We start from the raw sequence: 25,494 nt of genomic DNA on the forward strand, positions 1-25,494 counted from the left end.
TAATGTGTCCATGACAAATGGCACGACGGTGGTGCCAATGCCAGTCCCAATACACGACATAATCACATATTAGATATACTAGATGGTCAAGTCTGAGATGTTCAGAATTGCCTAGTTATTATAATAATGGAGGCATTTTTTGTGATAGCGTCTAAGATCCCTAAAACATGAGTAGTAGACACATCTAAGTGATTAGCTTAAGTCTTAGAGAAACACTTTTTGGAATATAATGTGCATTTGGAAACAAATATGGTGAAACTGTGCTAGTGTTTGTTTTTCGGTTTTTTTTTCCTAGACCTGGGAAATTCTGACCAGAGTCATGAAATATGGGATTTTCATGAGGGAAAAAGCCAGACTTTGCAATTATGAGACTGAGAATTCCATCCTTTGGAGAAGTGAAATAATGACACATACTGCAATAAAATGATAGCTGGAGTAAAAGTAAAACTTTCTACCCAACACAACTGAACACTGAAGTTAAGCCCTTGCAACTATTGATTAACGCACAACTTGGCATGCAAGGTTCTTGAATGGGACTCTTCATTTGCGAAAGAGAAAAAAAATGAGTGAGTATCTAAATCAAGGTGGAGTTAAATGTGTAAACCTTTGCTTATCTCAGGAGAACTCGACTGAGGGCAGGCATGGCCTTCCTGACAAACCTTGCCTTGGCTTCTCAACCGGGAGCGGACACGGTGCCAGTACAATCCTCTACTGTCCACCAATGTTCTCCAACAACAACAAGACCAACAAGACCATATAATATCATCCAACCACATCGCCCAAGCTAAACCGGCAAGCTTCCGATCACCAGAACACATATCGCCACATCTCTGTGGTATAAGAATGAAGGATTCATTTGAATCAAAGTTTATATACTGCAAATGTCAGGGAAGAAATCTTTAATTCCTGGTTAAAACTTCATTAGGACTCAAACGCTGCAGATACATTCACTGACAGTGTCCTCAAGTGACGTGCTATTCTTAAGAACATACCATAACTTGGTTTAGTTGTTTGCTAATTATTGATATAAGATGCAACTTTTTTCCAACTCATGGATCTACAATATCAAGGCCTTCAGTTGCAACTTAAGGCATAATAGTTAGGCCTTATTCTGTAAAATCGACAACAAAATGGCTTAGTTTTGTGTTATCTATCAGTGTATAGGATGTGGTGAGGCAGTTTTTTTTGTAATTTGATGGGTTTCTTATCTCATAACAAAGCTCACATACTACAGTGATTCATAAAAATAACTCACCTGGTATCCTCCAAACTGGTTTGGCCTGCTGGACAATGGGGAAGGTTTCATTTTCCTGTCCTGAGATGTTGAAGGGCCCGGCACTTTAGAGGAGGAACCGGAAGATCCTCTCCTAAATGCTCTTGATGGCTGCAGTGTGGGCTGACCTTAGGGGAACAAACAGCACAAGGCATCACCGCAGAAACATCAACACATCTGTCCATGACCACTATCATGAAAAATTTCCCCCATGTCCTGTAGTGGTTTAAACAACACTTGCATAACTTCCTTTTTACCTTTGCCGCTTGTTTTGTTTCTTTGAGGTGTCTTCAAACTGTCAGCCATTTCCTGCAACAAAAAAGGAAGCCATGACTTCTACATTTGTCGTTTGTGTTGTCCTGTGATGACATCGTCGTGCCATCGCTATCTCATTGTGTTATTTATCTTGCTTGATTGGATTTATATCTAAATTCAAGATCAGAATGATCATACATCCTTGAGTAAAAGGAAAATGGAAATCTTTTTGTGGGGGGAGAAAAAGGGGGGGAAAAAGATGTGGTCCATGAGGACCACATCTTTTTCCCCCCCTTTTTCTCCCCAATTGTACCCGACCAATTATCCCATTCTTCTGAGCCGTCCTGGTTGCTGCTCCACCCCCTCTGCCGATCCGGAGAGGGCTGCAGACTACCACATCTCCTCCGATATATGTGGAGTCGCCAGCCGCTTCTTTTCACCTGACAGAGAGGAATTTCCCGTGGGGGACATAGCACGTGGGAGGATCACACTATTCCCCCCAGTTCCCCCTCCTCCCTGAACAGGCGCCCCAACCGACCAGAGGAGGCACTAGCAGAGCGACCAGGACACATACCCACATCTGGCTTCCCTCCTGCAGACACAGCCAATTGTGTCTGTAGAGACACCCGACCAAGCCGGCAGTAACACGGGGCTTTGAACCGTAGATCCCTGTGTTGGTAGGCAACAGAATAGACCACTACACTACCCGGATGCCCTCGGACCACATCTCTTAATATTCAACTTAATCTCATCACTGTCATATGAACAATGCACTGACTAGTCTACATAAGATGGCCTTTACACAAACAAAACAGAAATCATAAAACGCCTTCTTAGGGCTGAACCCAAGTCACAGACTTGGTCCAGTAAACTGCCTTAGTCAGCTCAGTTTTAAAGACATATGGGGTTGAGCTAACTTGCTGCAAAGAAAGAAAGAAAGAAAGAAAAAGAAAAAGACTACACGTAGTCTTACAAAATAATACATGGAACAATATTAAACCATATTAGGCTGCCTTTTAAAGAAAGGCTAATATTTTAGGTTATTGACAAAATGATTACAATTTCATGTGTTGAACAACTTAAAAAGTACAAAGTACGGAACTTGATATTTTTCTTCCCTAAAATATGTTTTGCAATGGAAATCCTGAAATATTTCTGCTAAGTAATAGTTAAAACTCAAGTCATTAAGTCAAGATCTTCTCATGTACATGTCTCCGACCGCTATTAAAGCCTGTTTTCACCTGAGTTGGCAGGAAGCCCATCGGCACATTATTGGTCACTGTCTGAGCTGTGACTTTGGGACTCTCTGTGAAAAGGAACAAAGACCAAAAAAGACCAAAATGTTTAAAAAGTTTGAGTTACATATTCTAAAATGAGATCTCTCACATTTGTCTAAATTGATGCTCACTGTTATTCTTCCCTGAGAGAGATCTACAGCCTTCAGGAATGTAATCCTCTACTAACACCTCATGTGTATTCACGTACCATATCTATCTTATTTTGGACCTCTGAGTGAAAGCGATAAAAGGGTTAAACAATATGAATTGAATATGACAGAATGAAGATGAATGATTGAAGAGGAAGAAGTGGGACCTAATTGCCGAGTGACGTGGCTCAGGCCAACCCCCTCGACTGGTCTTCTCTCTTCTTCCTGTTGATCCTGGAAAGAGGAAGACAAAACCAGCGAGAGAGAGAGAGAGAGAGAGAGAGAGAGAGAGAGAGAGAGAGAGAGAGAGAGAGAGAGAGAGAGAGATGTATGAGATGAGATGTAGAGAGAGAGAGATTTATGTATTATATGTATATATTATTGACTTCTTTCTGTATGTATATTTGTTAACATTCGTTATCTGTACAACGCTTTGGCAATACTGTATTTTGTTATGGTCATGCCAATAAAGCAATTTGAATTTGAATTTGATAGAGAGAGGGAGGGGTTCATGGAGAGTTAAGAGTGAGAGAGCAAGTGAGTGGAATAGGGAGAGAGAGAGGTTCATGGAGAGTAACAGTGAGAGAGCAAGTGAGTGGAATAAAGAGAGACAGACAGATAGACAGACAGATTCATGGAGAGTGAGAGCAAGTGAGTGGAATAGAGAGAGAGAGAGAGAGGGTCATGGAGAGTAAGAGTGAGTGAGCACGTGAGTGGAATAGAGAGCGAGAGACAGATTCATGGAGAGTGAGAAGCAAGTGAGTGAAATAGAGAGAGAGGTTCATGGAGAGTAAGAATGAGAGAGTAAGTGAGTGGAATAGAGAGCAAGAGAGAGAGAGAGACAGATTCACGAAGAGTGAGAGAGCAAGTGAGTGGAATAGAGAGAGAGAGGTTCATGGAGAGTAAGAATGAGAGAGCAAGTGAGTGGAAGAGAGAGAAAGACAGAGCTTCATGGAGAGTGAGAGCAATTGAGTGGAATAGGGACAGAGAGAGACTCATGGAGAGTAAGAGAGAGAGAGCAGGTGAGTGGAATAGAGAGAGAGAGAGAGAGAGAGAGAGAGAGAGAGAGAGAGAGAGAGAGAGAGAGAGAGAGAGAGAGAGAGAGAGAGAGAGAGAGAGAGAGAGAGAGAGAGAGAGAGAGAGAGAGAGAGAGAGAGAGAGAGAGAGAGAGCAGGACAGGGAGCAGGGAGTGATGAAACACCAGTGACCGAGTTGCTGTCATCATTTGTCACGTTATGTTGTCAAAGTAAAACTATAAGGTTTTCAGTCAATTCGGTGACTTGAGTTATTCATTACCAATTTTAGCAGTACTTGATGGATGGCGTAGTTAATCACATTCCTGTGTTTCTCATATAGCTTCTCTGTCACAGAAGAACACTCTACAGACAACACACACACAAAGAAAGAGCACTTAATACCAGGGCTGAATATAAAGAAATGGAAACATCTCAGCGTAGTGTCAACGCTGACGTCAGAATATTGAAATGTAACGATTCTAACCACGCAAAAAAAACAACTGAAAATTAAACAAAATTTTTAACAGATTAGATCAGTTTGGTAGTGATCCAAATATACAAGTAGTAATTTTTCATCTACTTAGCACTGGCTCTTCATGTTTCTATTCTAGTCTAGTGTAGTCTATCCTATTGTTGTCTAATCTAGCCTATTCTTGTCTAATCTAGTCTACACCGCCTGTGTGAGTTCTTACCTCCGTGTTTATAAGGTAGACCCTTCGAGTTTATCAAAAAAGAAAGTCGAACAAGTTCATCTGGATACAACGTTTATTGAGAGGGAAACGTGTCATCACTCATCACCCTTTTTATCCAATTTCCCCTCGGGGATGGATAAAGTATTCTGATTCTGATTTACACCAAAATTATGATAACCGGTTATTTTCTTGCCCGGTGCGGGATTCGATACGGGGTGTATTGCGCCACAAGGCGACAGCACTAACCGCTCGGCTAAAGAATCAGACCCGTTAGGTAGGGGCTAACGTGTCTTATTAGTAGTTTACAGTAGCCTGTATAAGTGGATCTTTTAAACGCGAGTAAACCCGCTAAAAATAGGCAACTGACTCCCTTCACATTGCCAGCAGACCCGGGTCTGACCGCCAACGGACGGGTTTGCCCTCTTTCTTTTTTTTTTCTAATGTAGCGTCATCTTGACGTCATGACGTTCATGATGTCACGAACGCGCCGGAAAACTGGGAAGTAAACAGTAGAAACCAGCACGGAAGCCAGAGGGACGGTGGTTAACGTTACTCTTTTATATCTTGTACTTCAGTCTCTCTTTCAAACCACACAAATTCAACGCAGACTGAACGATGTTCGAGCGCTGCTTGAGCGAAGACGCTGTACCCACAAACAATAAATGGTTTTCCTCAGTTGCCGGCGCGATTTGATGACGCGCGGACAATGGCGCTACATCATCGCGCAAATTAGCGCGTCCACCCGGGTGTCACGTCTACATCAGTGCCGATCGGAGGTGGAGCCGATAAATACCCGTGTCTACTGCAGAGTGAGTTGACCCGCGAGTGAATGCCGATTGTAAACCTTTTACGGTGACCACCAAAGGGGATGTTAGCGGGTGTTAGCGGGTTTTTTGGCCAGTGTGAAAGGGGTTAAGTGATCTCTTCAGTCTAAACTGACTGCAGGTATCCCCGCCCTTATAAACAATACAGTGACATAATGACCCAAAACAATCAATTTCATATGCAAATAGGCGTGACCATTAACTAGAGTTTCAATGGCCATGTGTGCTATTGACAGAGGTGACAGATGTACTCTCAGGCCATCTGCTGTTGTGTCCAGATGAACTGATTCCACTTTCTTTCTCTGATTTTCTTAACTGGATTATCGAGCAAGCATAAAGACACTCTTCTAGTTTAGTCTAGTCTAATTTATACCAGCACACTGATTTCTACCTTTCATCCTGGTGAGTGAAGGAGCATTCTCACCTCGGAATGAGGGTCTTTGGGTGGGCTTCATGTCCCAGCATCTCTCCATAAGCACCACCAGATCCCTGAGGCCCTCAGCCCTCCCTGGGTTGATCTCAACCGTGGAGGGTCTGTCCCCCTGGGGGATTCGTAGCCGCACCATGCTGGAGATGGCGTCTAGGGCAGAGCAAATGCACAGTCGTGGTTGAAGGAAAAGAGCATCAGGAATCAGAATCAGGAACACTTTATCTGTCATTTCACCTCACGTGCTTCCGCACATGAAATGAAAGGAAATGCCGTTTCCCCCAGCCCACAGCAGTTCAACATACAGACAAAAACACATTCAAGATCTACAAGAACGCACATCTTCAAACTAACACATATATCCAAAGTAAAAATAAATAAATAAATAAATAAATAAATAAATAGCTGTCCAAGGGAACCAACGCCAGCCAGGATGACTGTTGGAACTGCCGGTCTGCATGGGCTAGCAGTTAGCCTAGCCTTCCCTGGTTACGCGTCCTGTCAGACTGCCCTGTGCGTTTCCTCCTTGGGCGCAGCTCCAGGCAGGGGCCGTGGTCCCTGTAGGTACCGGACAAAGCAGACCAAGCCCTCCCAGCCGATCCAGCGCCACCTCTCCCAGCCAGACACCCCTGACACACTTCAGTGTAGTCTGGTGGTTTGAGAGGCCTTCTCGAACTGTGAAATCTACAGCTTTGTTCCCTTCACAACTAATGGATGTCCATCAGCAGCCAAGTGACAAAGTGCCCATGAGACACTGTATCCCTGCCTGCTCACTCACTGTGAGTTATATAGGCGGAAACATCTTAGTCAATAGCTGAACCATCAGATTGATGCTAAAAATGTACAGCTAGATCCCTAAACACCATTAAATATGTGAACTGCATTCTGATACTCATAGTGTTTTTTAAATTGTGTTGAGATTACTTATTCGTATACTTTTTTTTTCAGTTTTTCCCTTTTTTCTCCCCAATTGTACCTGGCCAATCACCCTGCTCTCTGAGTCATCCCAGTCGCTGCTCTGCAGACTACCACATGCCTCCTCCAATATACGTGGAGTCGCCAGTCACTTCTTTTCATCTAACAGTGAGAAGTTTCACCAGTATCACGCTATTCCCCCTCCGCCCCAAACAAGCGCCCCGACCGACCAGAGAAGGTGCTAGTGCAGCAACCAGGATACATATCCACATCTGGCTTCCCACTCGCAGACACGGCCAATTGTGTCTGTAAGGACGCCCGACCAAGCCGAAGGTAACACAGGGATTCGAACCGGAAATCCCCATGTTGGTAGGCAACAGAATAGACTGCTATGCTACCCGGACACCCTTATTCCTATACTTTTAATTCATTCTTTCATTTAGTGTCTGTACCCCTAAGCCCAATTCAGAGTTTCCTGGGGCCGGTAGAAGAACATTTTTTTCCCATTTGTTTTAATCAAGGGCTTTCCTCCAAACAAAGACACACTAAGTTTCTGAATGCCCGCTTTACATAGGTGCTTCCTTAATTTGAGCCTTATCAGGTTATCTGTCACTTGATGATTACTCCCTAGAGGATTCTTCCTCTCTCACCCTGTGAGACGATCGCCCTTTCTGTATGAACAGAACACTGATCCATATCCCAGGTCAAACCCAATGGTACTCAATGCCAATTCATTTATATAGTTTTCACCTTGCTGTTGGAGCCAGGAAGTCTATCATGCTATTGTGAATGGTACTGATACAACCCTATGATTTTAAAACTACATGCTAGGTATATTGCTAGTCCCTGCATGAAAAGAATTCCTCTTTTACATTGGGAGGGCCAGGCCATCAGAGCCACTGTAGCTATGCCACTGGTCTGCCGTGCTCACAACTGCAAGATTAAAGCAAACTGAACTTTTCCCTCTACAAGAAATGGGAATTTATTCTACCGTAGGTAAATTCTTCCACGGGCCTGTTGCCTATAATGGTAAACTTTGGATTGCACACAGCAAGAAAACACCATGGAAAGGTCACCAGCCCCTCAAATTGATGACCTGGAGCTAAAGGAAGAATCAATGGATGAGAGGGGATTGTGACAAGAGGACAGAGAGAGATAGACAGAGAAAGCTTGTAACATACAGAGAGAGAGAGAGAGAGAGAGAGAGAGAGAGAGAGAGAGAGAGAGAGAGAGAGAGAGAGAGAGAAAGAGAGAGAGAGAGAGAAGCAGAAGACAAAGCCAGAGAGATAGAGACAGAGAAATTTGAGGATAATAATCTGTAATGGTAGTCACTCACAGGGATATGGCTCTTTACCCATGACAACGGACCACAGGAGTATCCCATAGCTAAGACAGAGAAACACACCGTTGTCAGTCACCTTACCACAACAATCACCTTCTATAGACAAGAAAATTACTCACTTGCAAATAAATTTTACCCTCTTTTTTCACTCCATGTCAGCCTACAACTGATGACTATACATTCTGCACTATATCCTCCCATCAATCCCTTTCAGCTCTTGCAGCTAAAAGCAACCAAATCATCTCTCTGTGAAATCGCAAATCATGTGGAAGCATCCTCATTTGGGTTAGGACTATAACCAGGGGGAGTTCTGGCCAAGGTCAAACAAAGTGGGCCATTATAATGTAAAAACTCTGTGGACTCTGTCTTGATGCATGCTCAATAATCCAGGTGTAGAATTCCAGAAAAGTTAAATCAGTTGATCTGGACACAAGGTTTAGTGGGAGACACAGCTACACACAGTGGGAGAAACACTTCATCACTCATCTAAGTGATGAAGTGTTTCTCCCACTAAACTTTGTGTTCACATAATTCAACTTTTCTAGGGGGGTCTGTGGACTCTGGTTTGGACTTTGTTTTCAAAGAGAGTAATACAAACCCCAATTCCAATGAGGTTGGGATGTTGTGTAAAAGGTAAATAAAAACAGAATAGAATGATTTGCAAATCCTTTTCGACTTATATTCAATTGAATACACTACAAAGACAAGATATTTAATGTTCAAACTGATAAACTTTATTGTTTTTTTTTTGCAAATATTTACTCATTTTGAATTTGATGCCTGCAACACGTTCCAAAGAAGCTGTGACAGGGGCATGTTTACTACTATGTTACATCACCTTTCCTTTTAACAACACTCAATAAGCGTTTGGGAACTGAAGACACAAATTGTTGAAGCTTTGTAGGTGGAATTCTTTCCCATTCTTGCTTGATGTACGACTTCAGTTGCTCAACAGTCCGGGGTCTCTGTTGTCGTATTTTGCGTTTCATAATAAGCCACACATTTTCAATGGGAGACAGGTCTGGACTGTAGGCAGGTAGGCCAGTCTAGTACCCGCACTCTTTTACTACGAAGCCACGCTGTTGTAACACATGCAGAATGTGGCTTGGCATTGTCTTGCTGAAATAAGCAGGGACGTCCCTGAAAAAGACGTTGCTTGGATGGCAGCATATGTTGCTCCAAAACCTGTATGTACCTTTCAGCATTAATGGTGCCTTCACAGATGTGCAAGTTACCCATGATGCCATGGGCACTAACACACCCCCATACCATCACAGATGCTGGCTTCTGAACTTCGCGCTGATAACAATCTGGATGGTCCTTTTCCTCTTTAGCCCGGAGGTCACGACGTCCATGATTTCCAAAAACAATTTGAAATGTGGACTCGTCAGACCACAGCACACTTTTCCACTTTGCGTCAGTCCATCTCAGATGAGCTCGGGCCCAGAGAAGCCGGCGGCGTTTCTGGGTGGTGTTGATATATGGCTGTCACTTTGCACGGTAGAGTTTTAACTTGCACTTGTAGATGAAGCGACGAACTGTGTTAACTGACAATGGTTTTCCCAAGTGTTCCTGAGCCCACGTGGTAATATCCTTTGCAGAATGATGTCGGTTTTTAATGCAGTGCCGCCTGAGGGGTCAAAGGTCACGGGCATTCAATGTTGGTTTTCGGCCTTGCCGCTTACGTGCAGAGATTTCTCCGGATTCTCTGAATCTTTTGGTGACATTATGGACTGTGGATGATGAAACCCCTAAATTCCTTGCAATTGTACGTTGAGAAACGTTGTTCTTAAACTGTTGGACTATTTGCTCATGCAGTTGTTCACAACGTGGTGAACCTTGCCTCATCCTTGCTTGTGAACGATTGAGCCTTTCGGGGATGCTCCTTTTATACCCAATCTTGACACTCACCAGTTTCCAATTAACCTGTTCACCTGTGGAATGTTCCAAACAGGTGTTTTTTGAGCATTCCTCAACTTTCCCAGTCTTTTGTTGCCCCTGTCCCAGCTTCTTTGGAACGTGTTGCAGGCATCAAATTCAAAATGAGTGAATATTTGCAAAAAACAATAAAGTTTATCAGTTTGAACATTAAATATCTTGTCTTTGTAGTGTATTCAATTGAATATAGGTCGAAAAGGAATTGCAAATCATTGTATTCTGTTTTTATTCGCGTTTTACTCAATGTCCCAACTTCATTGGAATTGGGGTTTGTATGTGAACAGCCCTTATTCGGTGAAACGGTGTACCTTGAACTTGGACGACACACAAGCCACACCTGGAAGTGAGGAGGGCAGAAGCCAAACCACAGGAAAAAATATTTTAAAAACACTGTTTTCCACGGATCTGGATCTCGCGCCTCTACCTGTAGATATCAGAGGCCAGTGTGGGATAGTAGGATATGTCAAAGGCCTCTGGGGGCATGTAGCTGATGGTGCCCCCTTCCTCTTTGTTTCCGGACCCCCGAGTGACACTGTGGTAATACCTGGCCAGGCCAAAATCTGTGAGCTGGGAAAGGAGAAAGTAGAACAAAAGAAATATAGAAAAACAAAAATAGGGAGGGAATCAGGAAGGGGAGAGAGAGAATTGCAAATTGTTCACTAGTCGTGACCAAAAATTTCCCAAAATTAAAGGAGTCACAGGGAAGACTAATATTAAAACAATAATTATCTAAAAATAAGGTGACTGCAGAGCTTGATGAAAGATGACAAATAAGACTATTGCTTTTACCCCTAAAAATTATATTGATGATGAATTTCTCATGTTAAAACTAATCTTTCTTTCTTCTTTCAGCTTTTTCCCTGTTTTTCAGGGGTCGCCACAGCAGATTTTACAGTTTCCATCAGGACCCTGTGAGGGCACAGCACCAATGCTGGCCGTTGTTCGATCCGGTATGGTCTTGTCAATCTGCATATTGATTTGGCAAAATTTTACGTCGGATGCCCTTCCTGACACAACCACTAACCCTATGGACGGGGGCACAGGTAAAGCGCTGGATGCCATTCCAGTATTCATGGACTTGCGCCCATGCCTGTCGCCATATGTTAAAACTAATCTCCAATGTGAAAATGCGAAGGTCTGCTTTACTACGGATCTAGTAGAAATGGACAGACTGAATAGCGTTCATATCTTTGAGTACAAAAATGCTACACAACATCACTGTTGGTGTAACTAAGACCTGCCCAAAAAATATTTTTTACATGCATGGATTATCAGCTGTGATAAATTCTACAGTCCACAGCATACAGATGTTGGACAGATATCATCACATACCGTGATAGTGCTTTAGACAGCGATATTTAAAAATACTTCACCTATAAGTAAAACAGTGTTATACAACAACAATGTTGGTGTAACTAAGAGATTTGCAGTTTTTTTTACACATGCATTGATCATTAAGAACAATACGAATTTTGTCCATTACGATAGGAGGAAAGGAGGAAGCAGAGTGATGGAGGAGTGGGTTTTTGAGGGGGGTGTTGTGTCAAAAAGGCTCACCCCTCCAAAGGGATCTACAGCAGCTTGAAATATTACACATTACACCTTTGAAGCAGAACTCAAAAAGAGGGTTTGTAGCACTCTTCAAACTGAAACCAATTCTAAAAACCTTATCTACTGAGGCCTCCTTTTCAACCAGATGGGTGTGTATCATGTTGGTTTTGATTACAGTACCGTGGCTTAATAAAGGAGTGTACGTCCCAGTCTATGAGCCATCCCAGTCACTGCTCCACCCCCTCTGCCGATCCAGGGAGGGCCACAGACTACCACACGCCTCCTCCAATACATGTGGAGTTGCCAGCCACTTCTTTTCACCTGACAGTGAGGAGTTTCACCAGGGGGACATAGCGTGTGGGAGGCTCACACTATTCCCCCCAGTTCCCCCTCCTCCCAAACAGGCGCCCCGACCGACCACAGGAGGCGCTAGTGCAGCGACCGGGACACATATCCACATCCGGCTTCCCTCCTGCAGACACAGCCAATTGTGTCTGTAGGGACGCCCAACCAAGCCAGAGGTAACATGGGGATTCAGACTGGCAATCCCCATGTTGGAAGGCAAAGGAATAGACCGCTACGCTACCTGGATGCCCCCTGTCCCAGTCTACTTGAAGAATTTTGCCTCTGGTGACTAATCTTTAGTCACAGGTTATATCCCAGGTCTCTCAATCACATGGTGACATGGAACAAGAATAAATGTATACCAACACTGCAAAGAAAAGTCTAAGTCTTAAAATCACACATTAATATCTTATTATTTTGGTTCAAGAATCGTTTACTCATCAAGAACTGACTGTAAGATTATCATAACCAAAAATATTTGTTTTTTTCAAGAAATTGTACCTACTTGAAATATTTTATTGCATTGGCAGATAATTTTGCATTTTGAAGGGGAATTTTCTTACTTGAACATGCAGAATTTTTTCTTAGTTTGGCCAGTTTTACGGTGACCCCTGCAACACTAACACTCAGCAGAATGAGGCCTAGCCTTCCCCAAAAGCCTGGGGCTCACCTTAACATTAAGGCTGGGGTCCAGTAGCACGTTGCTGGGTTTTAGGTCCAGGTGGAGGATGGGAGGCGAGAGGCAGTGGAGGTAGTTCATGCCTAAAGCCACTTGGTGTGCCAGTCTAAAGGCCAATGGCCAGGGTGGGGGTCCACAGAGGGTTTCCTAGCAAGGGTGAAAATAGTTTGTTCTCATGGTGAAAAAAATTAACTATGAATTTTAACATAAATGTAACAAAAGTCGCTTTATTACATATGAAATATGTCTTTTTGCATTACACTTGTAAAAAGACATCCTGAGTGAAAAACAGACTGATTCTGATTTTCAGCCTGCTAATACGTGATAAAAATGAAAGAGGATGGCTAATCACTGGGCCACCATGCCTCCCGATAAACTAACACCCAAAGTGGGGCTCAAACCCACGACTCTGAGATTAAAAGTTTCATGCTGTACTGACTGAGCTAAACGGGCTTATGCACAGTAAAACATAAACGCACACGTGTCCCAGGCTGCATTGAAGCACCGCCTATGTAGAGGATGTCAGTTGACTCGACAGTCACCAAAGCCTCCTTTGGGTTTAGTTAAGATTTTTTTTGTTTTGTTTGTTTACCTCGTCTGTAATTTCTGACACACACCAGACCCACAACCATGGAAGAGCCCCCAGCCACCTGCACAGTCAAGTTCAACTTCAGGTTCAATGTTTAGTAATTTGTTTATTTAAGTAATTTTGACACATTTAAGGGTCAGCACTGTGGCCCAGTGGTTAGCACTGTTGCCTCACAGCAAGAAGGTCCTGGGTTCAAACCCCAGGCCGTCCCAGGTCCTTTCTGTGTGGCGTTTGCATGTTCTCCCCATGTTTGTGTGGCTTTCCTCCAGGTGCTCCGGTTTCCTCCCACCATCAAAAAGACATGCATGTTAGGATTAATACTTCTGTCTGTGCCCCTGAGCAAGGCAATGAAAAGAAGAACTGGAGTTGGTCCCCGGGCGCTGCAGCTGCCCCCTGCTCCTATACAATAGGATGGGTTAAATGCAGAGGACACATTCTTTGTAACCTGTACAATGACAAAATAAAGTGGCTTTCTTCTTCTTTTCTTATGCCACGGGGAGGGTTCAGGATGAAGGCCGACATGGCTTTAGGTGATTAACACAGGGTTTATTTAATAAAGTCTTTCATTCATTCACTCGCATGGGCCAGTGTGCTCTGTTGCCGGAGTTGTTTCCTCACTCTCTCCTTTCAGAGCATGTGACTTCCCTTTTCTCCATCTCTCTTCAGCCCTGGGATTTGCCCAGGACCCAGCTTCACTGCGGTACGTATATAAGGGACAGGTTGACTTACAGCCAGACCTAAACCACACCCCCTTACCACAGTGATGTATAGTATGTTTGTGGGAGAGCAATTCATATATGAAGTTTGCTTACTTTTAATCTTTGACCATGTATGACCTATACCATGTTTGAGTTTATTTAACATTGCTTAGATAGATGCTTCAAGTTCATGTGTAACAGAACAAAGGTAGTCTTATAAAGTGTCTTCTCCGTGTGAACAAATAAAGGTCTATTGTTAACTGGTAAGGGCCTGATAACAGGAATGTGTGGGAAGCCCACTTGAGTGTCGTAAGGTCTGAAGGAACGGTCCTGGAGAATTACGAGCTGGAGGATAGGAACAAGGGGAGACCTGACCTATGAACTCTTTGAGCAAGTTCTGTTTTCCATCAGGACGACAGTACAGCAATAAAGATGAGCTACTTCTTCCAAAACAAGATGAGGGAGAAACTCTGGATACACACCATTATGATCGACACAATGGGCATGATTCATGCTGCATGGTATATAGGGAGTGCGCTCTGAGATCAGGGTACGCATTCAAGCATCTGGGCTTGTGCATCATGTTCATGAACATACATTAAAGTGTGACAATACTGTAAGAGATTTTTGTCTCGCTTCTCATTTAATATCAGAGTGGAATTAAATAATTGCCACGAGGGGCGTCCGAATGGCGTTGCGGTCTATTCCGTTGCCTACAAACACGGAGATCAGTGGTTCGAATCCTTGTATTATCTCCAGCTTGGTCGGGCATCCCTACAGACACAATTGGCCGTGTCTTTGGGTGGGAAACTGGATGTGGGTATGTATCCTGGTCGCTGCACTAGCCCCACCTCTGGTTGGTCGGGGGCGCCTGTTAGGGGAGGAGGGAGAACTGGGGGGAATAGCGTGATCCTCCCACGCACTACGTCCCCCTGGCGAAACTCCTCACTGTCAGGTGAAAAGACTCCACATGTATTAGAGGAGGCGTGTGGTAGTCTGCAGCCCTCCCCGGATCAGCAGAGGGGGTGGAGCAGTGACTGGGACGGCTCAGTAGAGTGGGGTAATTGGGCAGATACAATTGGGAGAAGAAAAAAAAGGGGGGGGGGTCAAAAAAAAAAAAAAGATTGTGTATAGAGCGGGAATGTGAGATCTGATCACAAGTGGTCACTCGAGACGCCTAGGAAGACTCATTCTAATGCCAGGTGGGAACTGACGTACATAGAACTGTCCACTTGTGATCGGATCATCCAAGACACATGTTAATGCCAGGTGTAAACAGCCTCTTAGTGGGGCTACTTTAAAAAAATTTAAACTGTGCATGTGAATGGTGAGCAGGCACCAGGGGATCAATGATTCTCAGAGGCGTGAAATAAAATGAACACTGCCACTGGCAGGCGGGGCATGGAGAGGTTTCATTGGTGTTGTATGGTTCATGTATATAAAATGTATTCAATTTCATATTTAATCACAACCAGTAAATGTATTTTATATGCGCAACACAGATTTTTTTCTCACTATCTCTCTCTCTCTCACACACACACACACAGTTGTTGAAATTGTCTATACCACAGGTTGAACATCTGGTCATTTCCCTCAAAGTGAGGCCGTCTTACACTTAGGAGACTTGGCCAAAATAAGCATAGAGAAACCGATATACAATGAATACTTCACAACAGACACATTTTCTCTCCAGTCTCCATCATGAGCATGAACCCATGTACACTAACATATCCATAAATTGAAGGGTCCAGTAGGATCTTAGGACTTTTTCTTGTGTAAATCCATATGCCTAGGGGGCCCAGGAAATATAATTCATGCTAAATGTCCAAAAATTAAGGCTATAAAAGCATTGGATACACACGGTACACTGACTGCAGGTATCCCCACCCTTATAAACAATACAGTGGCATAACGACCGAAAACAACTACTGGTTCCAAATGCAAATATGGGTGTGACCATTAACTAGAGTTTCAATGGCCATGTGTACTATTCACAGAGGATTTGGGAATGGTAGGAGAAGGCTAATGCCTCTTTCCCACTGCATGGTACCGGCTCGACTCAGCTCAACTCTACTCGCTTTTTTTGGTTTTCCATTGGGCAAAAGTTAGGGATAGTACCTGCTACCAGGTACTTTTTTTTGGTACCACCCCCGTCGAGGTTCCAAGTGAGCTGAGCCGATACTAAAAGGTGACATGAAAATACTACTTTAATAAATAAAACAAATATAAATATAAAAAAGTATAAATATAAATGGCCGGGATGAGAGTCAGCACCTCCAAGTCTGAGGCCATGGCTCTCTACCGGAAGATGGTGGATTGCTCCCTCCGGGTTGGGGATGAGTTGCTGCCCCAAGTGAAGGAGTTCAAGTATCTCGGGGTCTTATTCATGAGTGAGGGTAGGGTGGAGCGGGAGATTGACAGATGGATTGGTGCAGCATCAGCAGTAATGTGGACGTTGTACCGGACCGTTGTGGTGAAGAGGGAGCTGAGCCGGAAGGCAAAGCTCTCAATTTACCAGTCAATCTTCGTTCCAATCCTCACCTATGGTCATGAGCTTTGGGTAGTGACCGAAAGGGTGAGATCGTGGATACAAATGGCTGAAATGAGTTTCCTCTGTAGGGTGTCTGGGCTCAGCCTAGAGATAGGGTGAGGAGCTCGGACATCCGGAGGGAGCTCGGAGTAGAGCCGCTGCTCCTTCGCATCGAAAGGAGCCAGTTGAGATGGTTTTCGGGCATCTGATTAGGATGCCTCCTGGGCGCCTTCCTTTGGAGGTTTACCGGGCACGGTCCAACGGGAAGGAGACCCCGGGGTAGACCCAGAACTCACTGGAGGGACTACGCCTGAGATCCTCCCGGAGGAGCTGGAGGGCGTTGACGTGGCACAAAAGCGTCGTTTCATGACGCGATTTTGTGATAACAGATGTTTAATTATTTGCATGTGCTTGCTGGGGAGAGGGACATATGGAGTGCCCTACTTAGCTTGCTGCCACCGCGAACCCACCCCGGAATAGCGGCTGAAGATGAGATGAGATAAATAAAATCTTAAGAAAAAAAAACTAGTCAATGTGCCCACAACTGACCAGCTGGGCTTCGCCGTGAGGGGATACTATCTGCAGTGGAAAACAAAATCCCAAAAAGTAAAGCAAGTAGAGTCGAATAGAGTAGAGTGGAGTTGAGCCAGTGCCATGCAGTGGAAGAGGGCATAAGAGTACATCTGTCGCCATTTAAACCCTTTTTACACCAAAATTAGCTTGCGTAACTCAATTAAACCCGCTAAAAATAGGCAATTTGATGCCTTTCACAGTGCCTGCAGACCCGGGCCTGACTGCCAGCAGACGGGCTTGCCTTTCTTTTTTTTCATCTTGTGTATCGTCATCTTTGACGTCATGACGTTCGTGATGTCACGAACGCGCCGGAAAACCGGGAAGTAAACGGTAGAAACCCGCACTGATGCCATAGAGACGGTGGCTAACGTTACTTTTTCACATCTTGTACTTCAGTCTCTCTTTCAAACCATACGAACTCAACTCAGACTGAACGATGTTCGAGCGCTGCTTGAACGAAGACGCTGTGCCCACAAACATGTTTTTTCTCAGTTGCCGGCGCGATTTGATGACGCACGGACAATGGCGCCACGTCATCGTGCAAATTAGCGCGTTCCCCCAGGCTTTGCGTTTACATCAATGCCAATCGGAGGCGGGGCCAGTAAATACCCGTGACTACCGCAGTCATCTGACCCGGGCGTGAATGCCGGTTGTACCCTTTTACACTGACCACCAAAGGCAGATGTTAGCGGGTTTTGTGGCCAGTGTGAAAGGGGGTATTTCAGTGCTAAGATTGCAAACGTTCCCCAATCCACTGTGAAAAGTTCACATTGTGGTGACCCACATCTATATAACTAGAGACATTCACCTAAGAGAGAATGCACTTCCGCTTCCGGTCCAGAGAGTTCAGTGTCGTTGTCGAATATATGACATGTAAAGTTGGAGCTAGTAAACTACCTCGACCACGTCTACTCTCACGTCTCCTGTCTCGTTGTTTTCTAACTCCACATTGGTGACCCCGACGTGATCGAACAACTAATACGAGTATGTCTGACAACGACGACGCCGGTGCTAACAACATGGCTATTGCTAACGCTAGCATTTACACCGCTACTGTGAAGCTACCCGACTTTTGGCAGCATAATCCACGGCCGTGGTTTCAACATGTGGAAGCCCAGTTCCAGCTGAGAGGGATAACGCAGGATGCAACGCAGTACTTCCACGTAGTGGCGGCGTTAGACGCATCGACAACGGCGCGAGCAATGACACTGTTGGAAGCTCCGCCAGCTGCTGGCAAGTACGATGCTATAAAGACATTCCTCCTGAAACTATTTGAACTGTCGGAGCTGGAGAAGGCAGACCGTTTACTGTCCCCGAATGGCCTCGGCGACGGCAAACCGTCTGATTTAATGGAAAAAATGCTGTCTGTGCTGGGATCGGCTGATCCGGCCTTTCTTTTCACACACATTTTTCTGAGGCAGCTCCCCGCACCTGTACGCACAGCACTGGCCAGTTCTCCTCTCGCCGCCTCCAAGGACTACCGTTCTCTGGCTGCTGAAGCAGACAGGGTTTTCCTGGCCAACCGGCAACAGTTTGTGCATGCCCTGCTACCCCACCAGACCGCCCCACCACCACCTGTGTACGACTATATGGACACCGCGGCTGCGGTGACAGCCCGCCGCCAACCTGACGACGGGCTCTGTTATTACCATGCCAGGTTTGGGGCAAAAGCAAAACGGTGTCGCAAACCCTGCAGTTACAGGGTTCAGGGAAACGCCAAGGCCGGCGCTCGTTAACGGCTATGGGCGCCGGCCGTGACTGCAAGCTGTTGTTCATCAGAGACTCCTTGTCGGGCCGGCGGCTGCTGGTTGACTCTGGCGCTCAACGCAGCATACTACCAGCACAAGCTGTGGACACGATGACCGACAGTCACGGCCCCCAGATGGACGCCGCCAACGGCACGTCCATTCGGACGTACGGTATCAGACATGTGGACGTGTGTTTTGGCGGCCGACGTTTCGGCTGGGACTTTGTGAGCGGTTCCATCGGGACATGAAAGCCGCTCTGCGGGCAAGCCTCACTGGCTGCGACTGGATGGACCGGCTCCCATGGGTCATGCTCGGCCTGCGTTCGGCCCCGAAGGAAGACCTCCAGACCTCCTCCGCTGAGCTGGTGTATGGCCAGCCCCTGCGAGTTCCGGGGGAGTTTCTTCCGGATGCTACGACTCCCTGGTCGGCCGCCTCTCACCTCAGTGCGTCCCGGAGCGCTGCCGGTGCCTTCGCTCCCGTTCCGATGTCTCAACACTGCCTCCCCCGGTCCTACGTCCCCAAGGATCTGCCATCGGCGAGGTACGTCTTCATTAGGCACGACAGCCATCGGTCCCCGCTGCAGCCCCCATACGACGGGCCCTTCCGCGTCCTGGAGGCGGGGGATAAGAACTTTGTGGTGGACATGGGGGGCAGGCCGGAGCGGGTCGCTATAGACCGTCTCAAGCCTGCTCACTTGGACATTGGGGAGCCAATGCAATTGGCCCTACCCCCGCGGCGGGGACGCCCTCCTAGGTCGGCCCCGGCACCTGCCTCTGTTCCTGCTTCGGCCCCGCCTATGGCCCGGGTTTCGGCCCCATCTGTTTCCCCTCCTGTGAAGCGCAGCCGTTATGGCCGCAGGGTCCACCCCCCGACTCGTCACTTGTTTTCCCCGTGACTTTGCACTATGTCATTGACTGTTCTGTTGTAGAGTCTATTTTTATGTTCATGAGTTGCGCTTTTGCTGTTTTGCATTGTTTTGTGTAGGTGAATTCTGGGGGGGCCTGTGTGGTGACCCACATCTATATAACTAGAGACATTCACCTAAGAGAGAATGCACTTCCGCTTCCGGTCCAGAGAGTTCAGTGTCGTTGTCGAATATATGACATGTAAAGTTGGAGCTAGTAAACTACCTCGACTACGTCTACTCTCACGTCTCCTGTCTCGTTGTTTTCTAACTCCACAACATGGCCATTGTAACTCTAGTTAATGGTCACGTCATATTTGCACATGAAACTGATCGTTGGTTTTTGGTCGTTATGCGACTGTATTGCTTATAAGGGTGGGGATACCTGCAGTCAGTTGAGACTGAAGAGGTCACTTAGATGAGTGATGAAACATTTCTGTCAATAAACGTTGTATCCAGACGAACTGATTCAATTTTCTTTGATTATCAGCAAGAGGATTTTTGACTTCTGTAACTTTTTGTATGCTATGGTTAACTTTGAAGAAATTCAGTAAAGCTTGATTTAACCTGTAACTTTTTGTATGCTATTGTAAACTACTAATAATACACGTTAGCTCCTAGCTAACGGGTCTGACCCTTTAGCCGAGCGGTTAGAGATGTCGCCTTGTGGCGCAGTACACCTCGTATCGAATCCCGCACCGGGCAAGAAAATAACCGGTTACAATGGTGGCAGCGGTGGGATCCGGAAGTGTGCAGATTCTCAGAAGTCTCTTCGGAGCGCGGAATGACAAAGCGCGAGGACGCGCTTCCGGTGAGGGTGACGACTGTAAACTACTAATAAGACACGTTAGCCCCTAGCTAACGGGTCTGACCCTTTAGTCGAGCGGTTAGGGATGTCGCCTTGTGGCGCAGTAAACTTCGTATCGAATCCCGCACCGGGCAATGTAATAACCAGTTACACTATTGTTAACTTTGAAAAAATTCAGTAAAGCTTGATTTAACCTGTAACTTTTTGTATGCTATTGTTAACTTTGAAGAAATTCAGTAAAGCTTGATTTAACACTTTGTGTTTGCTTTTTTTTTCCACAAGACCACAACTCTAAAGAACCCATTTTGGCATTGGGTCCAAAAAGACACTCTTCTCATTGACCGCCAGCCAAATTCAACATATGCACAACTAAATTAGCATGTTTTGGTGTCAATTATAGGTCCTAAACTATGTTTGTAATGGCTAAATCTAGCCATGTCACGTTCCCAGAACCTAGAAATGGAATGAATGATTTTTTGAAAACTGACTTACGGGCCTTGACTCCCTGTATTAGAAAAACAGTTGATAGCACCGTTGTGACGTGAGTGAGACTATGAGAGAAATCAAGATGAGAGTTTACTAACTGGCATCGGGCACAAAAGCATCGTTTCATGACGCGATTTTGTGATAACAGATGTTTAATGATTTGCATGTGCTTGCATACAAATCTTGAAGAAATATTCTCTTACAGGTTATAAGATACTTGGTGAAATTACCGTGTTTCTTTAATTTTCTTTGGTAACTAAGATCGACCAAAATGAATATGATGATAAGATATAATGCTGCATGAGCTGTACTTTTCCGTGACCTTGTGCACTGAGATACCATCAGAACTGTAAAAATACTGACATATGCAAAGATCAAATAAAATCTGAGCACTGACGCATAAATTAGTTTCCACTTGAGTATTTTCCTCATGTGGAAACACCCAGTAGCAGTGATTTAAAACGCCATCACATTGACGGTTTTATGTTAGAGTCAAAAGTTATTCGAAAATAATTTATTGAAAGTTTTTGTTCGTGCCTATAGGATGAATTCAGGGCTTAGAATAATTTCAAGGCTATACAGGGGACTTCAGGAGATTAAGATAGCAAGTAACACCTACATAAAACAAAAATCGGGAAGGGAAACTAACAGTTCAATTCCAGAAGAAGTTTGGACAAAATATTGCAAATCTCCGGTAGAGTAGTGGTCTATTCCATTGCCTACCAACAGCGGGATCTCTGGTTCGAATCACCGTGTTACTTCCGGCTTGGTCAGGAGTCCCTACAGGTACAATTGGCCGTGTCTGTGGGTGGAAAGCCAGATGTGGGTATGTGTCCTTGTCACTGCACTAGCGCCTCCTCTGGTTGGCCGGGGCGCCTGTTCAAGGGGGGGGGGGAAACTGGGGGGAATTGTGTGATTCTCCCACATGCTACATCCCCCTAATGAAACTCCTCACTGTCAGGTGAAAAGAAGAGGCTGGCGACTCCACATGTATCGGAGGAGGCATGTGGTAGGTAGTCTGCAGCCCTCTCTGGATCGGCAGAGGGGGTGGAGCAGCGACCGGGACGGCTCGGAAGAGTGGGGTAATCGGCCAAGTACAATTCGGAGAAAAAAAGGGGAAAACATCAAAAGAGAAAAAATATATTGCAAATCTACATTTCACATACCCCCCCCCCCCCGACACATACCTCCTTGAACAAGCACCCTGACCGACCACAGGAGGTGCTAGTGCAGTGACCAGGACACATACCCCCATCCAGTTTCCCACCCGCAGACACAGCCAATGGTCAACTGTGTCTGTAGGGACACCTGACCAAGCTGGAGGTAACATGGGGATTCGAACCAATGATTCCCCTGTTGATAGGCAACGGAATAGATTGCTACACTACATGAACGCCCTTGTGGACGGATTTGTAAAAGAATCCATACAAACCTTGTAATTAGAAAATTTGTATTATTTCAAACCATACAAATGCTTTAATCTAAACTTTGTCTTGAAGTGACAACTTCTGGTAATCAGGGTACTGGTGTGCATGTAAACCTACCAAGTCAGCATAGAAAATTGCAGTGATACTAACTGTAAAAAGGGAGGTAGGTGAGCAGTTACCTGCAGGAAAGCCAAGGACCCTCTCTCCATAAACTCCATGACTAGTCCTAGCCGTGTGGATGTCTCAGAGGAGGGCGGTCGGCCCTGGAAGACCCCGAGGACCCGCAAAACAAAGGGGCTACCTCCTTGACGCATTTTGTCGGCCTCATAAAGCAAGGAGGACCTGTTGCTGTTTGTATGTTAATATGTAATATGCATGTATGTGTTTGCAAAAATGTTATTTGGGCATGCATATCATTGTTTGTGTGGGTATGTGTGTGTGTTCACAAACATGGCGTGTGTGTGTGTGTGTGTGTGTGTTTGCCCAGAAAAAACAATTAGAAGCCCTGTAAGTTATCCATAGTGTATTCATATTTGTATTTACTCAGTATTTTGTATTTGAAATAAACTGAAATTCTTCATCACCACTTACCCGTCATCATAGTGAAGTAACTTAATAGCTACATCCCATCCCCACTGAAGATGCCTGGCCTTATAGATCTGTCCAAAACCACCAGATCCAATCACCCGCCAGTCACCTAGGGTGGAGTCACCAATCAACACAGGAACTGGACAGCTGGACAGTGCCATTGCTCACTGGAAGGGGGGTGATGGGAGAAGGGTATCAGTTATAACGAAACTTGCACTGTTCAACACTGTTCTGTTGAGTTCATTTCTAAATTGGTATATATCAGAAAAAAGTCACCCCCACCTTGCATTGATGCATCCATAATCAAAGAGGTTTTAGGTGACCAATATTGAAACTATTTGTTTTTAATCCCTATTGTCTAGCATTACTTCATTTTTTCCCAAATAGTGGCTTTATAACTTCACAACAAAAGTCCAGCATACACCAACTTTACCAATGCCAGCTTCAGTGGTGGTCAACAAGCTGTTGACCGTAGCCAATCAAGTCCCCCCATGCAAATCTACCTAACCACCATATGCACGTGTGCTGGCCCACTGGGTGAACAGGTATCATTTACTTTTAACATGGTCAGCAACAATGATTGCACAACATAAAGGGGTAATGTGTCATTTCTACCAGAGTCCTGATCTTCTGTCATAAGGCTATGTGTCATACGGCAATGTGTTGGATAGCAATACGAATTCTGTTAAAATAGATTAGACAAGCAAGTTCAAGTGGAAGGTTACAGTACATTTGTCACATCTGACATTTTCGAAAACCTTCAGTAGATGTCGGTTTGCTGTCATCGCTGCATAATACTCAGCCGGCCTGGCTCTTGTGTTTTGTTTTTTTTAGAGTGCAAAAATCTGGTGTGTGTGTGTGTGTGTGTGTGTGTGTGTGTGTGTGTGTGTGTGTGTGTGTATGTGAGTCATTTACACGAGTATGATTCAGCAATGATTCAGCAAGTTTTGTTGAAATCTGGTTCCTCTTGCAAGTCAACTCTCAGTCACAAAGAAAACATGAGCCTACATGTGCAGGGATATTTAATTTGTTATGTGGTTAAGTAGTAGTAGTAATCACAATAATAGTAATAATAATAATAACATATATAGCACTTTTCTAAAACAATTTTACAAAGTGCTTTATAAAGAAATAAAACCAGATAAGGCAAAAAATAAGAGCAAGACCAAATAAGTAAGAGTAAAAATAAAAACAGTATAAATAGATAAAAACAAATATCAAACTTTTGTAAAAGCTTTCATAAAAATAAAAGTTTTAAGACGAGATTTAAAAGAAGCTAGAGACTTGGTTTGTCTTAGTTCAACACGAAGAGAGTTCCATAGTTTGGGGGCTCTAACAGCAAAAGCCCGATCACCCTTTGTAACAAACCTAGACCTGGGAATAACCAGCAGGGCTCCATCTGCAGATCTTAATAGTCAAGGGGGCATATGCCAACCCAATAAATCTGAAATGTATGTAAAGCCTTAAAAGTGAGCAATACATTTTTTAAATCAATTCGAAATATAACAGGGAGCCAGTGTAGGGAGACAAGCACAGGCATGATATGGTCATGCCTCTTTGTCCCGGTAATGAGCCAAGCAGTGGTGTTTTGTACCAACTGCAAACACCAGAATAAAGTGCATTACAATAGTCAAGTTGAGAATAGATAAAAGCACGTACAACTTTTTGCAGATCGGCAATTGATAAAAATGACCTAATTTTGGAAATTAGCTTGAGCTGGAGAAAGCATGACTGAACAACATGTTTGATTTGATTATCAAAACCAAGTTTAGCATCGAATATTACCCCAAGATTCCTAGCAGCCTGCTTTAGACTACCTGACAGACTACCAAGATTAGTAACAAAAGGGCTGATGGAATTTTTGGGACCGAACAGAATGACTTCAGACTTATCAATAAATTTGAGAAAGTTTTCAGACATCCAGGATTTCATGTCAGAGAGGCAAATTGTGAGACTTGCTAGGGCGCTAGGATCTGTGGGTTTTAGTGGCATGTATAACTGAGTGTCGTCGGCATAAAAATGGTACAGCACATCGTGATTTTAACTGACCGGGCCAAGGGGCCGCATGTGTTTAGAAAAGAGAAGGGGACCGAGAACTGAACCTTGAGGGACACCACAACTCAACCAAACCATCAAGGAGATAAGGTTACCCAGAACAACAGAAAAGTTCTGTTGGTGAAGTAAGAGCGTAATAAGGTAAGAGCCGAGCCTTTGATGCCAACCCAAGTCTCTTAAGTGATGGAAGAGGATGTTTTGATCGACTGTGTCAGAGGCAGCACTAAAGTCTAATGCCCCTTTTCCATTACATGGTACCGGCTCAACTCGACTCGACTTGACTCGCAGCATGTCATTTTCTATTACCGTAACAGTACCCCCTCAGTGTAGCTGGTCTGCATTGATTTTGGTACCTGCTCCAGTTTTTTGGAACCTCAACAAAGATGGTATCAGAAAAGTGGTAAC

The 25,494-nt window shown here is 44.7% G+C and overlaps 1 protein-coding gene across 1 annotated transcript in view; it reads right to left on the reverse strand.

The window, feature by feature from the left end:
* Positions 1–25,494, reverse strand: part of ripk3 (receptor-interacting serine-threonine kinase 3) — a 30,895-nt gene that overhangs the window by 2,785 nt on the left and 2,616 nt on the right. The window contains exons 2-12 of the mRNA XM_056300499.1: positions 23,038–23,201; positions 22,626–22,794; positions 12,675–12,830; positions 10,533–10,675; positions 8,165–8,214; positions 5,911–6,066; positions 4,251–4,333; positions 3,122–3,188; positions 2,770–2,834; positions 1,531–1,582; positions 1,256–1,401 (exon numbers count right to left, since the gene is read on the reverse strand). Of these exons, the coding sequence (XP_056156474.1) occupies positions 1,256–1,401; positions 1,531–1,582; positions 2,770–2,834; positions 3,122–3,188; positions 4,251–4,333; positions 5,911–6,066; positions 8,165–8,214; positions 10,533–10,675; positions 12,675–12,830; positions 22,626–22,794; positions 23,038–23,195 (1,245 nt within the window). The 5' untranslated portion in view covers positions 23,196–23,201. The remainder of the gene's footprint in view (positions 1–1,255; positions 1,402–1,530; positions 1,583–2,769; positions 2,835–3,121; positions 3,189–4,250; positions 4,334–5,910; positions 6,067–8,164; positions 8,215–10,532; positions 10,676–12,674; positions 12,831–22,625; positions 22,795–23,037; positions 23,202–25,494) is intronic.

The sequence above is a fragment of the Lampris incognitus genome, chromosome 20 (assembly GCF_029633865.1).
Source record: "Lampris incognitus isolate fLamInc1 chromosome 20, fLamInc1.hap2, whole genome shotgun sequence".
Lineage (NCBI taxonomy): Eukaryota > Metazoa > Chordata > Actinopteri > Lampriformes > Lampridae > Lampris > Lampris incognitus.